The 13,457-nt window shown below is 44.3% G+C and overlaps 1 protein-coding gene across 2 annotated transcripts in view; it reads right to left on the bottom strand.

Annotated features, from left to right (window-relative positions):
- Xpo6 (exportin 6) overlaps positions 1-13,457 on the bottom strand; it is a 114,775-nt gene that overhangs the window by 16,155 nt on the left and 85,163 nt on the right. For both annotated transcript variants that reach the window (XM_028879886.2, XM_037210782.1), the window contains 5 exons: positions 12,220-12,312; positions 10,648-10,717; positions 6,576-6,735; positions 4,721-4,813; positions 133-277 (listed from right to left, as the gene is read on the bottom strand). In XM_028879886.2, coding sequence (XP_028735719.1) covers positions 133-277; positions 4,721-4,813; positions 6,576-6,735; positions 10,648-10,717; positions 12,220-12,312 — 561 coding nt within the window. The remainder of the gene's footprint in view (positions 1-132; positions 278-4,720; positions 4,814-6,575; positions 6,736-10,647; positions 10,718-12,219; positions 12,313-13,457) is intronic.

Raw genomic sequence — 13,457 nt, 5'->3', positions numbered from 1 at the left:
GAGTGGAAAAAGAGAACCAATTTCTATCAAGTGTTCTCTGATCTCCACAGGCATGTCTGGACATTGTTTTGGTTTTATGATAAACAGGACTATGGAGAGGACAAACAGGTACAGCATTTTCTGTCTCAGGACCTTGGTGCTGATGAGAGGTGTGATCGCATCCATGGTGGTAGAGATGAGTGTCACAAACTGCTGTGTGTTCTGTCGATGGGCTTCACTGCAATACTGTGCCAACCAATGGGAGTAGGCCTGGAGAGCAGCAAGTGACTGGGCATGCCTGCAGAAAGGAAAGAGTTAGTGATCTGAGGGCCAGGTGAACACAGTGGCATGAAGTTGTTTCCGTAGGGAAGAAGACAAGCAACCGATCCACTGTGCAGGGCATTCCAGGCCATGGTGACAGTGTAGAAATCAACCACCTGTATAAGACCAACACTGTTGAGAATACACAGGGCAGTTCCTAAATACCTACCAGATCTTAATCTTTCTGTGACACACAAGTATATTTAAGAAGATGACAAACGCAAGGGGAGACATGCTAACTTAAAAAATAGTAAAAACTAGCTGGGTGGTGGTGGCAGCGGTGGTGGCGCACGCCTTTAATCCCAGCACTCAGGAGGCAGAGGCAGGCGGATCTCTGTGAGTTCGAGGCCAGTCTGGACTACAGAGCAAGATCCAGGACAGCCACCAAAACTACACAGAGAAACCTTGTCTTGAAAAACAAAACAACAACAACAAATAGTAAAAACTTTACAGTCTTAGCTGCAGACTCCAGTCTAAATGAGTAATGGGTATTATACAGCTCTGCCAGAAGATTCCAGAAAGTCTCCCTCCCAGTACCCATCTGCCTGGAGTGTTCACAGTGTTCTGCCTGGACTTCTGCAAAAGCTGCACTGGATCACATTAACAAAATACCGTTAAAGTTGTGACCCCTGCACTCGAGGCTGGGGTGAGAATAAACACTCTAGGTTCCAAATCAGCCTGAACTACAAAGTGAAACCCTGTCTAAAAGCACAACTAAAAGCAACCAAACAAAAACCCCAAAACATGTCGGACACAGTGATGCATATCTTTAATCCTAGCTCTTGGAGGAAGAAGCAGGCTTATTTCTGAGTTCAAGAATGGCATGATCTGTATAGCTAGTTCCAGGTCTGTCGAACATAGAAAATCCTAAAAGCTCACTAAGATGATAAACAACAGAGGCAAGGCAGCAGTCTAGTTCAAAACACTGACCACACAGCTATGTACAACTTCTCCTTTTCTGCAGTCACCACTAAGCAACCTGAGTGGATATTCTGATATGACCTACATATATAGTTCCCCATGGTGTGGGCACCATTAAGACCCCTTTTCTTGGTCACTGTGAAACAGATGATTCTTAAAAAAAAAGTTTGGCCAAATGGATTATTTTTACTCCAAATAGTATAATCATTGTCATTTTTAATTGCTGATCAAGTCCAAGCACACTCCCTTCAAGCCAGCTCCTGTGTGTTCTTGCATATTCCAGACACATTCAGGAACCACTTCCTTATTTACTGATTCTACAACACTCCCCAGCATCATCCTGTCCCAAAACAATACATTTTCTCAAAGGAGTTCTGGTTCCTTTTAGTGGAGAGATTATGTTGTCAGACAGCAAGGCATAGTGTGAGGAGCAGCGTAAGTGCCGCAGCTTCTAGAGCCTGCCTGTGGACATCGGGCCTGTGGACATCGGGCCTGTGGACATCGGGCCTGTGGACATCGGGAGGGTGTAGACAGACCGCACTTCACACTCAGACAGTGTCAACAGTGCCCCAAGTGCCTCCTGACACGACACAAGAGGAAAAACATCACAGGATGAGCCACCTTGGTGCAAACACGTAACAAAAGCTTAAACAGTGAAGAAAAACTTGCCAACTCTGGTCTGTAGGATATTCTTTAAACAGTAAACTCAAGGTCTGGGGCTCCAAAGTGTCTGTCTGTCTCTTCCTTCTTATTTAACTAGGGGCTTCTCTAGATTATGGGAGACAGATTTAAAGTTGAACCATGATTAAACCGTGTGTGTGTGTGTGTGTGTGTGTGTGTGTGTGTGTGTGTGTGTGTGTGTGTGTACACTAAATATTAGTTTATAACTCTGTAAGTGCGGACAAAGGTGATACAGTTCTAGAGAACGGCCATGTTCCTTAGGAGACAGATACATAAAAGGACTTACAGGTGAAGTAACATGCTATCAAAGTTTATTTTCAACTCACTCAACGACAACAACAAAAAGTACCTAAGTGTACAAACACACAGAAAAAAATGCTAAAAAACAAAGGCAAAGATGGCCAAACCAATCATGACTCAGGCTAATTAGAGTATTTTATTCTGTGGGGTTTTTCCCTTTCCCCTTTTAAACCATATCTACAGATTTTTCAAAATCTGTAACTTTTCAAATAGTTGTTAAGAAAGAAAGGAACTAAGTAGCACAAAGTAGGAAAAACTAGAAATTCCTTATAGGCAGCTAGTTTATTTTTCGTACTCAGAATCCACTGAGCAGTCCACCTTTTACTGAAGGTCTAGGTATCAAAACTAAGGACAGCGAGTGAGCAAGGTCAGTAATTGGCATCTGAGCATGTCAATCAACAGAGTGCGCGCGCGCGCGCACGCACACACACACACACACACACACACACACACACACACACACACACACACACACACCTCAGAGCTCTCCAGGCGGAAGGGGGGCTCAAGCCCACAAACACCCTGTGCAAGGTATCCAGATAGTGGGCCAACTGGCATCTTGCTTGGGAGCTGGCACACAGCTTTCTCTAGTTCTCAAAGAGGAAAGTAACATGTTTTAAATAGAAAATCCTAGTAAATAAGTCTCTTCCACCCATTTATTTAATTTGCAGCTGAAAAGAACAGCTCTTTTTTGTTTTGTTTTTCTGGAGACAGGGTTTCTCTGTGACCGGGGCTATCCTGACACTCCGCTTTGTAGATCAGGCTGGCTTCAAACTCACAGAGATCCACCTGCCTCTGCCTCCAAAAAGCTGGGATGAAAGGCGTGCACCACTGCCACCCGGCTGCACATTTTCTATATTAAAAAAAAGTGTATTTTAGGCCTTGCACCCACACACTCCTAGTCAGCTGTGGCTGTGGTGTAGAGAGCGGCACAAATACTGTGTAAATGAATGGATATGGCTATTGTATTCCAATGAAACATGCTGAATCTGCAGGTGGGCACTGGTCTGTACTCAACTCCTGCTAAGCGTCACATTTCTATGGCTTTGCCCTGGCCCACTCTACACCTTCTTTTAAGTTTCTATGTGTAAGTCAGACTCTTCTGCTTACGCCTGGACACTTGTTCTATTGCATTAACTGTTACCTGATCTAGGGTAGGGAAAAAGGTCTCTCAACTGTTGCAGGTTGGTCTTCTTACCACTACTTTATAGGTGGAGGAGTTGTGTGTATGTGTGTGTGCGCCATGGGTCAGGATTTACCAGCCTCTGCTCTAGTCCACAGCAAGCCTCTGGGGCAGTGCAACAGGGATAAGGTCTTATTTATTGTCCCCAAATTCCATCCCTTCCAGGTCATTCTCTCATGCACTTCCCCCATGTACATACTTCATCTGAGTGTCTTGAGTCAAGCATCAAAGTAACTTGACATTCTTATTTAATACACGGACATTTGGGCCCTGTGCCATCCTACCAGACTTAAAATCTGGAGGGAGATGTTCGACAGCCCTTTTGTGCTCCACTTGCTTTAGAACATCTACTTTGGTTTGGACTAGTTGCTGGTTTACAGAGCTCCCACAGTCCTTACAATGGCCCCCCAATAAGGACAACTTTTGGTCTTTTGCCCTCAGTTCCTCCAGTATCTTCAGAACAGTCAAAAGTCTTTGGTTACTTTTAACAACCCTTTCCAACACAACTAAGCATATGTTAAGCAAGACAATTTCTGGAAAGTCCCTAGATTGCCAAGGGACCCAGCCATGTGCTTGGTGGGCTGGGTCTCTGTCACACCCCAGCCTCTGGGAAAGGTAAAGGGACTAAAGGTTTCCCCGATGATATAACCAATCACTCATGCCTCCATACTAACCCTGAGGGGACTAGGCGAGCTGGGGAACCTCTGAATCACAGAACACATGCAGGTTTCTGGAGGGGACTGCCCAGAAAAGACAGGGAGGCTCTGAACCCCTCCAATACCTTGCTCTGCTCATCTCATATGGCACTCATCTCTTATAACACACCTAGATGTGTCCTGCCAAGTTCGGAGACCCACTACAGCAAACTAATCAAACTTTCAGAGGAAATGTGGCCATCCCAACTTCCAGCTATCAGTCAGAAGTTAATTAGAGGATATTCAGTTTCTGGGGAAGAGCACCCTGCCTCCACAATAAAAGCATCTTGTATAAGATGGTTGTTTTTTGTCTGAATCCACCAACTCAGTGAACAACCTGCTCACAGGGCGAGAGACACACGGTTCAGGAGCTTCCATGCATCCCTGTGTACCTTTCAGCCTCCTCTTCACCATGGTGCTCACTAGTTCCTAACTGCACGGCCACACTGCTGCCTCTTGCAATGCCCACCCCACGGAGCTTCATCCTTGGTCTCTTCAGTTCATCCAATTACATTCACCCCAGACGTATATCTGTCTTTCTAGGGTCAGAGTTCAAGAGTGTTGCTGTATCTGTGGCAGCCACTTCATCTGCAGGTAGGGTCAATGTCTATTGAGAAGGCAGTCACCACACTCTACTTACACATCAATGAGGTCAGGTTTCAACACTGATGGCACAGCTGTTTCAATGTTGTACAGTTTTATCTGAGATCCATACAGAGTAACTTTGACCAACCTGTTGACAAAGGAGAAGGTGAGAAAGGAAATGAAGCTTGAGAGCCCAAAACAAACAAAATGGACAAGTTGCCGAAGAAAACCCCAAGGTTTCAGATAATAAACAAACAAACACACAAACAAAATCTGATCTCCAGTTCTTTCAAAGAAAATAGCCAGAGCTGTGCATTAAGGGTTCATTACAAGAACATTTACTAAAGCATCAGCACTTAGATGTCAAGAAGTCTAGAAACAAGGCCCGGTGAGGTGGCTCAGTGGGTAAAAGGCACTTGCCACCAGGCCTCATCACCAGAGTTTTATCCAGGGGAGCACAGTAGGAGAGAACCGACTCCTATAAGTTGTCCTTAGCCTACACACACACACACACACACACACACACACACACACACACACACACACACACACACAAAACAGAGGAAAGGTTGAAACCGAGAGTGAAAAACTACTTGTAAAATTTTCTTATTACTACATACTACCACAATTATTAATTTTAATTAATTAATTTTAATAATCGTGGTAGTATGTAGTAATAAACTTTTAGTTATCTTTCGTTTTAAGCCAAGATGTAAATTTTTTAAAATTTGTTATAAGCTAGGTGTGGTGGCGCACGCCTTTAATTCCCAGCACCTAGGAGGCAGAGGCAGGTAGATCTCTATGAATTAGAGGCCAGCCTGGGCTACAGAGTTAGTTCTAGGCCATCCAGTCTACACAGTGGGACACTCTCCCAAACAAAACAAATAAGAAATTTGGTATGCAAGTAACTCAGTTCTTAGGGTTGGTTCCTTGTATGTTACCAGTGATGAGACCAGCACACGAACTATAAAGCATCATGCTTCCCATATACCTACTCAGCTGCGAACCCAACACGTCCACCTGACCTACCTTCAGTGTCCAAGATGTTTAGGGAGAGGATTGGGCAGCTGAATGAGATGTTTCCCAGCAAACAGCTGCATTTCTCTCCAGGGACCCAAACCATCAACAGCCTATACTTCTATCACCTGTGGCCCACACGAAAAGGGATGCTGCTGTCTAGTGGAGTCTGCCTCCTCCCCTTCCCGTGCATGACTATGTATGTGCATTATATATCAGTGTGGAGGACAACAACCTTGGTTGTTATTCCTCAGGTACCTTCTACCTTTTTTAGCTTTCTTCCTCCTTGTCTTCTTCTATTGTTTTGGTGGGGAGCAAGTCTCTCACTGGAGTCTACTGCATAGACGAGGCTGGCTACCAACAGACCCCAGGAGTCTGCCTGTCTGTCTCCCCAGAGCTGGGATTAGAAGTGTGTCACTGTGCCTGGGCTTTTTCTGTTTTATTTTTGTTTTTAAATGTTGTGTTCTGAGGATCAAACTCAGGTCCCTCTTGCAAGGTATCTTCCCGGCCCCATTAGGCCTTTCTTGATGTTCCTTTATCCCATCAGAAAAGACATGGAACTTGATTGTGCCTGGATTTTTCTGAGTCCAATACCATTTTTACAGCTACATAGAAGGTTGCCAATGACTAACAGCTTGGCTTGTGTTTACTGTGTGTTCTGTTTTATTCACCGCATTAAGTACCTTATTCAAATCTCACAGTAAACTACAAGAAACCTTTCCCACTGTTTCATAGATGGGGGCCTTAAAGCTCAGTCCATCAAACGGCAATCTGCTCCATATTAACCTATCCGTGGCACAAAAGACAAGAGGACACACAACAGTGCATGCTATCCTCCCATGAAAAGGAGAGCTGAACTCTGAAGGAGGGGCTGCAGGGCACAGCCAGCCTACCTCTCCACGACTGTGAGAGCATCGTTGAACCTTGCAGCAAACACATCCCCAGTGAAGTACTCGGCTAACCGGCCCACAGCCTGCAGCAGGGAGCTCAAATCTCTCAGTGAGCAGTGCAAGCGCCGGCAGTCATTCTCCGCTGTGATGTTCAGTCTGGGTCCTGGAACACAACATCTCTTAGTTTTCCAGAGAAGAACAAGCTTTAGTTGTAATAAACAACCATTCCAAACAAGCCAAACAGGGCAAACTAATAATGCTCCAACAATAAAAACCTTTAGTTGCTTCCCAGTACAGATGAGCACATCTGGGGACAGCCTCCACCTACAACTTTATCTATGTTGCTCCAGGGACCCAGGGCAATGATGACAGACAGCCTGGTGGTATATCCCTGACCTCATTCCTTCTGATACTGGTACAGTTATGACATTACCAACCTACACACAAGGACATGCAAATGGGTGAGTCCAGTACATAACATGCCCACCATGGTCCTATGTCCAGGGCAGAGCTAGTGCTCTCTGTGAGCTCTGCATTCCATCCCAGGTTTTAGGCCAACACAACAGGGAAAAATGGGCACAGGACTCAGGTACAGTAGACAGTCCCCACTACTTTCTCACTATACCAGCAACCCTTCCAAGCTTGTCTCTTCAGCCTTAAAAATGGGGAAGCTACTATCACCTAATTCACTATAGGACAGAGTACATTAAAACCCTACGATCTACAGGGCATGGTTAAATTCTGTGATTATTATGGATCACAATTTTCTAAGGCTTGAAACTTTCTTACTTTTCAACATATATCCAAACCTAACAAGTATGATGCTAAGATGAATGACAAAATACCCTCTATTGGTCAGGCCTTGTCTTGTGGACCAGTCTCTTCACAGACACCCACAGAACCACAAGGCAGTCAGGACTCTCAGTCTGGAGAAAGACCAGAGTCTGACAACGTGTTTATCAAACATGGGAGATATCAAGTAGGAAGCCACAGTTAAGGCCCAGGCTAGGGCAGCTGCAATCCCACACTCCCTTAGCACTTTTCAAATCTGTGTCCTCCCAGAGCCACTCCAGGCCTTCACCATCTACCACCTAACCTCCTCCCCTGGTGCTTGCTCTCCTGCCATCTGTTGTCTCCTTACTGACTTGAAACCAACAGCTAACATGGCCACTAGTCAGAATAAGTAGTCATCTGCTGCGTGTCTGCACCTTTTTCCTAAACTCAAGTCACCCAAGAATACCATCATTCCCTGTTCCCTGGAGATCCTTGTCAACACTATCATGTAATGCATGATGGTGCAATATGAATCCCATGAAGCATGCCTGCATCTGTGTAGCCATATGCATGACACTTTGAATAGAAAACAGTCCAGACAGGCTGTGTATTTTACACTGTGGGTTTGAATAAAATGAAATTGCTGACATTTGACCATTTTGGACTGAATAAAACTAATTCTCTTTAATTCCATTCAACACATGTTCCATCCGTGGCAGTCAAAACTGCAGATGATCCTTTCCTGAGCCATCTGCAAGGCAAACAAAGACACAGGAAGCCCTGTCCCACTCCACCAGGAAATCTGCCTCCCACCACAGAAGTGTACACAGCACGCAGGGGAAGGACTGCTGTGCACAGTGACCCATGCTGTCCCCTAGTGGGCCAAGGCTTGGTCTTCGGCAATCTTCCTCCCTGTCACTTCACAACCACCTGAAAGCCTATCCCATTACTGACTCCAGATCTCTCATAGGAGCCACACCCAGTAGCAAAGAACACAGAATGTCTGCGAGGTAGAACCTTTCAACGGAAATGCTACTGCATACAGGATTAGACAAGCTTTTAAAGTACTCTTTCCTCACTAAGCCAAGCTACCATGAAGCAGTCTAAAAAGTAGCTTCCTTGTCGGAGAGGTGAAAGGTAGAGGTATAAATAGGAGCAATTAAGGTATTCCACTCTGAGAGAATACACAAATCAGAAAACAGCTTTCACATACCAAATAACACAAATTTAAAGCTTTCTATCCTATAAATGCAACAATCTCTACGGTAAGAAAGCTTTCTTGACTAACTGAAAGTTGATAGGTTACTCAGAGCTAAGGGAAAATCTCAATGAGGAACAGCAGAAGCAAATACAGAACAGATCTGAGGAGGACAGCCAAGGCGGGGTCTCTGTCCACTCACAGGAGATGCTGACAGTAAGAACAAAAGCTGACCTATCAAGAGTATGAGGCACACAGCAGCTGACATGGATGTGTTTTGCCTTGCTTTTTAACAAAGAAGCATTAGCAGGAAGTTCAGCAGTAGCAAATATGCTAACAAAACAGTGCCTGGTGTGAGTGTGTACTGAGGGGTGGGGGTGGTTCCGCTACGAATCACAATAGACTCGAGTGTCAGAAATAGTGGAATGAAGGGGAAACTGTACCTGGCTCCTCACCACAGCCCACCAAGAAGACTGACAACAGAGCAGAGAGGTCGCTTGAGGGAGCAAACACCCATGAGAACCAGGGACAAACTGGTCAACATTTTCATTTTTTCAAAGAACCTCTGCACTGGAAACTTGGCTTCCAAGCTACTAAGGCATAGAGGAATGCTTCACAATGGGTAAGAAAACTCAAATGAGTTTATTTGGCCTGAGAGGTTTCACCACGAAGTACACACTGAGAATGAGATAATGACCTAGAAGAGCCAAGTGCTCTGTGAAACTGGCGTGGAATGGGCTTCAGCGAGGGCAGGGAGACCTAAGACTGCCCTTCCACGTTAGGAAGCTGGGTATCAGCAATCTCAGAAAAGGATTAGAAACCCATGCAGACATTTACCCAGAGACAACCATCAATCACAGCCAGGCTTGGTGGAGTCATGCCTTAAACCAGCACTCAGTGAGTTCTAGGGTAGCTTGGTCTACATATACATAGCACGTGTGTGGCCTACCAGTGCTACAAAGTGATAAACCACCAACACCAACACAACAAGTCAACTACAACACTGAATCAACCTTATGGGTCAATGGAGGAGGGCAGGCTATGCTCTTTTTAAAAACATTCTTAGGGCCTAGAGTACAATTCTAATTGCAATGGCCTTCAAAGAGAGACCACCAATTCTGGAACCACCAAGCATTTTGTATCAAATGATCTTCATTAGTGCAAACATGCATGTTCATTTTGCAAAGTGCCTTTTCAAAGTTTATATAAGATGTTCTTAGCCAGGCTACAGAGCCAGAGCCTGTACTTGAGGCATGCCAAGTCCTATCACCCTCCTGGGGACCAATGAATGAGTAATTATAGTCATAGAAACAAACTGTCCCGGGTGGCCAGGGCAGCCTCACAAAGAGGCCTCATCATGAATGGCCAGTCCACCCAGGAGGAGCTGCTTTCTGGGTAGCTCAGAGCCAGACCAGACAAGAGGCTACAGGCTAGGTCAGCGTGTAGGAAAATGGTGACGAGCAGTACACAGTGGGATAAACAAGGCAAGGTAGGGGAAGGGTGGAGTGACACACGAACTTAAGGTTATTGGTGTTTTTTTCATCTGGGAAAAATGAATTCCAGTTTATGGCATCTTTCCATCACTCCCCATTATTCCATCTTGCTATTATTACAAACCGGACCATGCAGCTCTGGGTAAATCAACAACTCTGAAGAGCATTATCCTCTTCTGTAAAATAACAATAACTAGTAACAATACTTCTGTCTCCAAGTATGGAGAAGAAAATGGAACGACGCAGTAAACAACTTGGTGCCTGGCATGCAATGAGTGCTCTACAGAGAGGCTGTCATTATTATCACGGCCCTTTGACCAGAATGAATGGAGCTGCCACCCTAGTGAAAGCCCCAGCCATTTTCTGTCCAGCGCACTTGCTGTCTGAAGGAATAGAAGGAAACCCTCCAGGACTTTAGTCTGAGCCCTGATTAGCTTCCCCACAGCTTCTTTGTAGCAGGAAGTTCTAAAAACTTCAATTCGGAAGTTGAAGAGATGTGAACAGAAGCAGTACAAGGGAAATCACATTATTATAGCAGAGGTGACAGTAATTAACTATTAGTCCAACTTTTTTAATGCTAAACTAAATTTGAAAGTAAAGACCAATTTACCTGACCCCGAAGTAACTACAAATTGCTGTAATCCCAAATAAACTTCTAAATTGTCCTGAAGAACTGGGAACTGAAAACAAAGAGACAAAGTTTAAAACAAAAATCATAAATGCAAGTTTTGATACTATTTTTAACATTAAAGCATTAAGTACCTATGAGGAGAAGGACAGGATCATAAACTTCCCTTTACAGGCACTAAGCACAGCTCCCTTTCAGTACCCTCCCAAGTCCTACAGATCAAACCTATTAGCACCAGAACAACAAAGAAATCAAGGTCAATTTGACTGCTTTAAAAGTCATAGCAAAAGATTCTGGGGCATGACTACTACAGTCCTAAAAGGGCATCAGCCCTACAAGACCTGCAACTTCAAGAGCTAGGTTGTCCATCAAGTCTGAGAAGGTCCCCGATCTTGAAAGAAATATCAAGTATGTCTTATTAATGTGCATGACAAAGAGAAAAGGCAGACGCAATGATTTTCCTTGCTCATTTAGCAAACAGGACTTCATAGTGCTACCTTTCTTTCCCAGGTTGCTATATTCACCATTAAGATAAGACTTTATAAGGCAGGTGTATCTCTGTGAGTTCGAGGCTAGTTTGGTCTACAGAGCAAGTTCTAGGACAGCCAGGGCTACACAGAAAAACCCAGCCTCAAAAAAAAAAAAAAAAAAAAAAATACTTAAACTTGCCTAAGAAAGGCAGGTAGCAGAGTAAACTGCCACTTCCTGTGAGAGAATGCCAAGTAGTGGCTTACAGCTACGTGCTGAAGCAGACCCCAGGAACTTAGCTTGACTTTAAGGAGATGGAACCCAGCACATAAATGCCAGAAGAGAGACAGAGCAGTCTGCCCACGGTGGGAATGCACAGGCTAGTCTTCTATCAATGTAATTTCTGCCAGTGACATTTCTGTTGGCCTGGCTGCCTCCAAGACACTAATAAAAGCATTAAGATAATTCTAAAATTCATACTGCATCTAAGACGAAACAGTGCTTCCAGAAGTGGGCATAAAATAGTTCATGAAAATGTTAAAAGTACAGGTGGAAGTTGGTTTATGGTAACTAATCTAGAAATAAACAAACAAAGGCTAGAGCATTAGCTCAGCTGGTAGACTGCTTCACCACACACAAGAGGACCTGAGTTCAATCCCTGGAACCCACATTAAAAAATACACAAATAAAGCTGGGTATGGGGGCACAGCTCCTGTGCTTCCCACTGGGGAGGCAGAGAAAAGAGCATCTCTGTGGCTGGCTGCCAGCATAGCTTACTGGGTGAGTTACAGGCCACTAAGACATTCTGTCTTAAAAAAACAAAGTAGATGGTGTGTGAGGAACATCACGTGAGGCTAACCTCCACAAACATATAGGTAACAGACAGAAAACACACAAACATATGCATATGAACACACACATACACACACACACACACACACACACACACACACACACACACACACACACACGAAAATAATGTATAGATACAGAGCAAGGAAGAAGAAAAAGATGGACAGGTAAGTACAAAAGCCATGTTCTACGGGTCAGGAACCAGTTAGACTCCCCCTTCAAGTGGAGAGTTACCAGAGTTGAGAAGGCGTGTGTGGGAAGGAGTTCCATCACTTTGGCCACCACCTCCAAGCTCTGGCGTAAGTACCGCTGCCACTCTGTCTGCTGCTGTGGGGAAAAAAACAAAGGTATCAGCTCTCCAGGACAGGCAGATCCCTGTCCTCTTTACCACCAGCCTCCCATTAGCCTTAAGTCTATTCTCAGATGTTAAATTTAGAGAAAATAGGAAATGGTGGAACCAGGAATTTGGAACTTTGAAAAAGGCCCAGTTATAGTTATTTTCTTTTTTTAAATATAATTTCATTTCCTAACAAGCTACTTCTTCAGAAAGCAAATAATTCACATAGAATAATTCACTTTTCCTCCCGGGATCAAAGGAGTGTAGAGTTCAGAGTCACATGTGATAAGTCTGAGTGGTTTCTCTATTATCCCATTGATAGGGAGCAGTCATTCTTTACACACACACCTGACTCAATTAGCACCATACAAGGCGTGCCTCATAGGCAGCATCAATGTCTCCAGGGACCAGTCTGCAACACAAAACTCTGGTCCCGTGTCAAACCTCCAAAATCAGGAGGCATTTTAACAAGCTGTGCTCGCGGTTCTTAGAAGGTCGATAGGTGAGGAAACCCCTCACTCACTCAGCAGCACAACTCATCCTTCCATATTGTGCTGCCTCATGTAACTGTCACCACAAGTCAGCAAACCAGGCCATTTCTATTGTGGAGATGAGGGAATCAAGGCTCAGAAAAACTCAAAACTACATCTCCTCTGCACCCAAAGTTGCAGGGCCTCAAATCCAAGTCATCTGGTTCTAAGTAAAGTGTCCTTTTTCTTATTTTAAAAAGCTACTCTCAAGGTCATGATCCTGCCACCAGTCACTCTAATTTTGAGAATGATATTAACATTAGAAAATTTTCAAGTGGCTGATAGTTAGGAGGAAAGGAACGCTAGAGTTGTGCCCCTAAGAATATTTTCCTTATTAATGTTGTGCAGACTAGCAGCGATATAATCACAAGGTTCAGTTTAAAACTAACAGCTTCTAGCATATGCCTAACAGACTATCATTCCAGCCTTCTCATTTAAACACTCCTTGAACTATTCCTACGGGCATCCAGCTAGGTAGAGAGAGAGTCCAGAGTACAGGACTCATTAAAGCAATTCTCATGCACACCTGGCCTCTCTATATTTCTAGTCCATAGAGGTAAACTGACTGTAAAACAATTTTTCAGAAACCAGCAGGAGAGAAATGT

The sequence above is a fragment of the Peromyscus leucopus genome, chromosome 1, assembly GCF_004664715.2.
Source record: "Peromyscus leucopus breed LL Stock chromosome 1, UCI_PerLeu_2.1, whole genome shotgun sequence".
Classification (NCBI taxonomy): domain Eukaryota; kingdom Metazoa; phylum Chordata; class Mammalia; order Rodentia; family Cricetidae; genus Peromyscus; species Peromyscus leucopus.
Note: the sequence above shows the minus strand (reverse complement) of the source record. Positions and strands in the feature narration are given on the sequence as shown.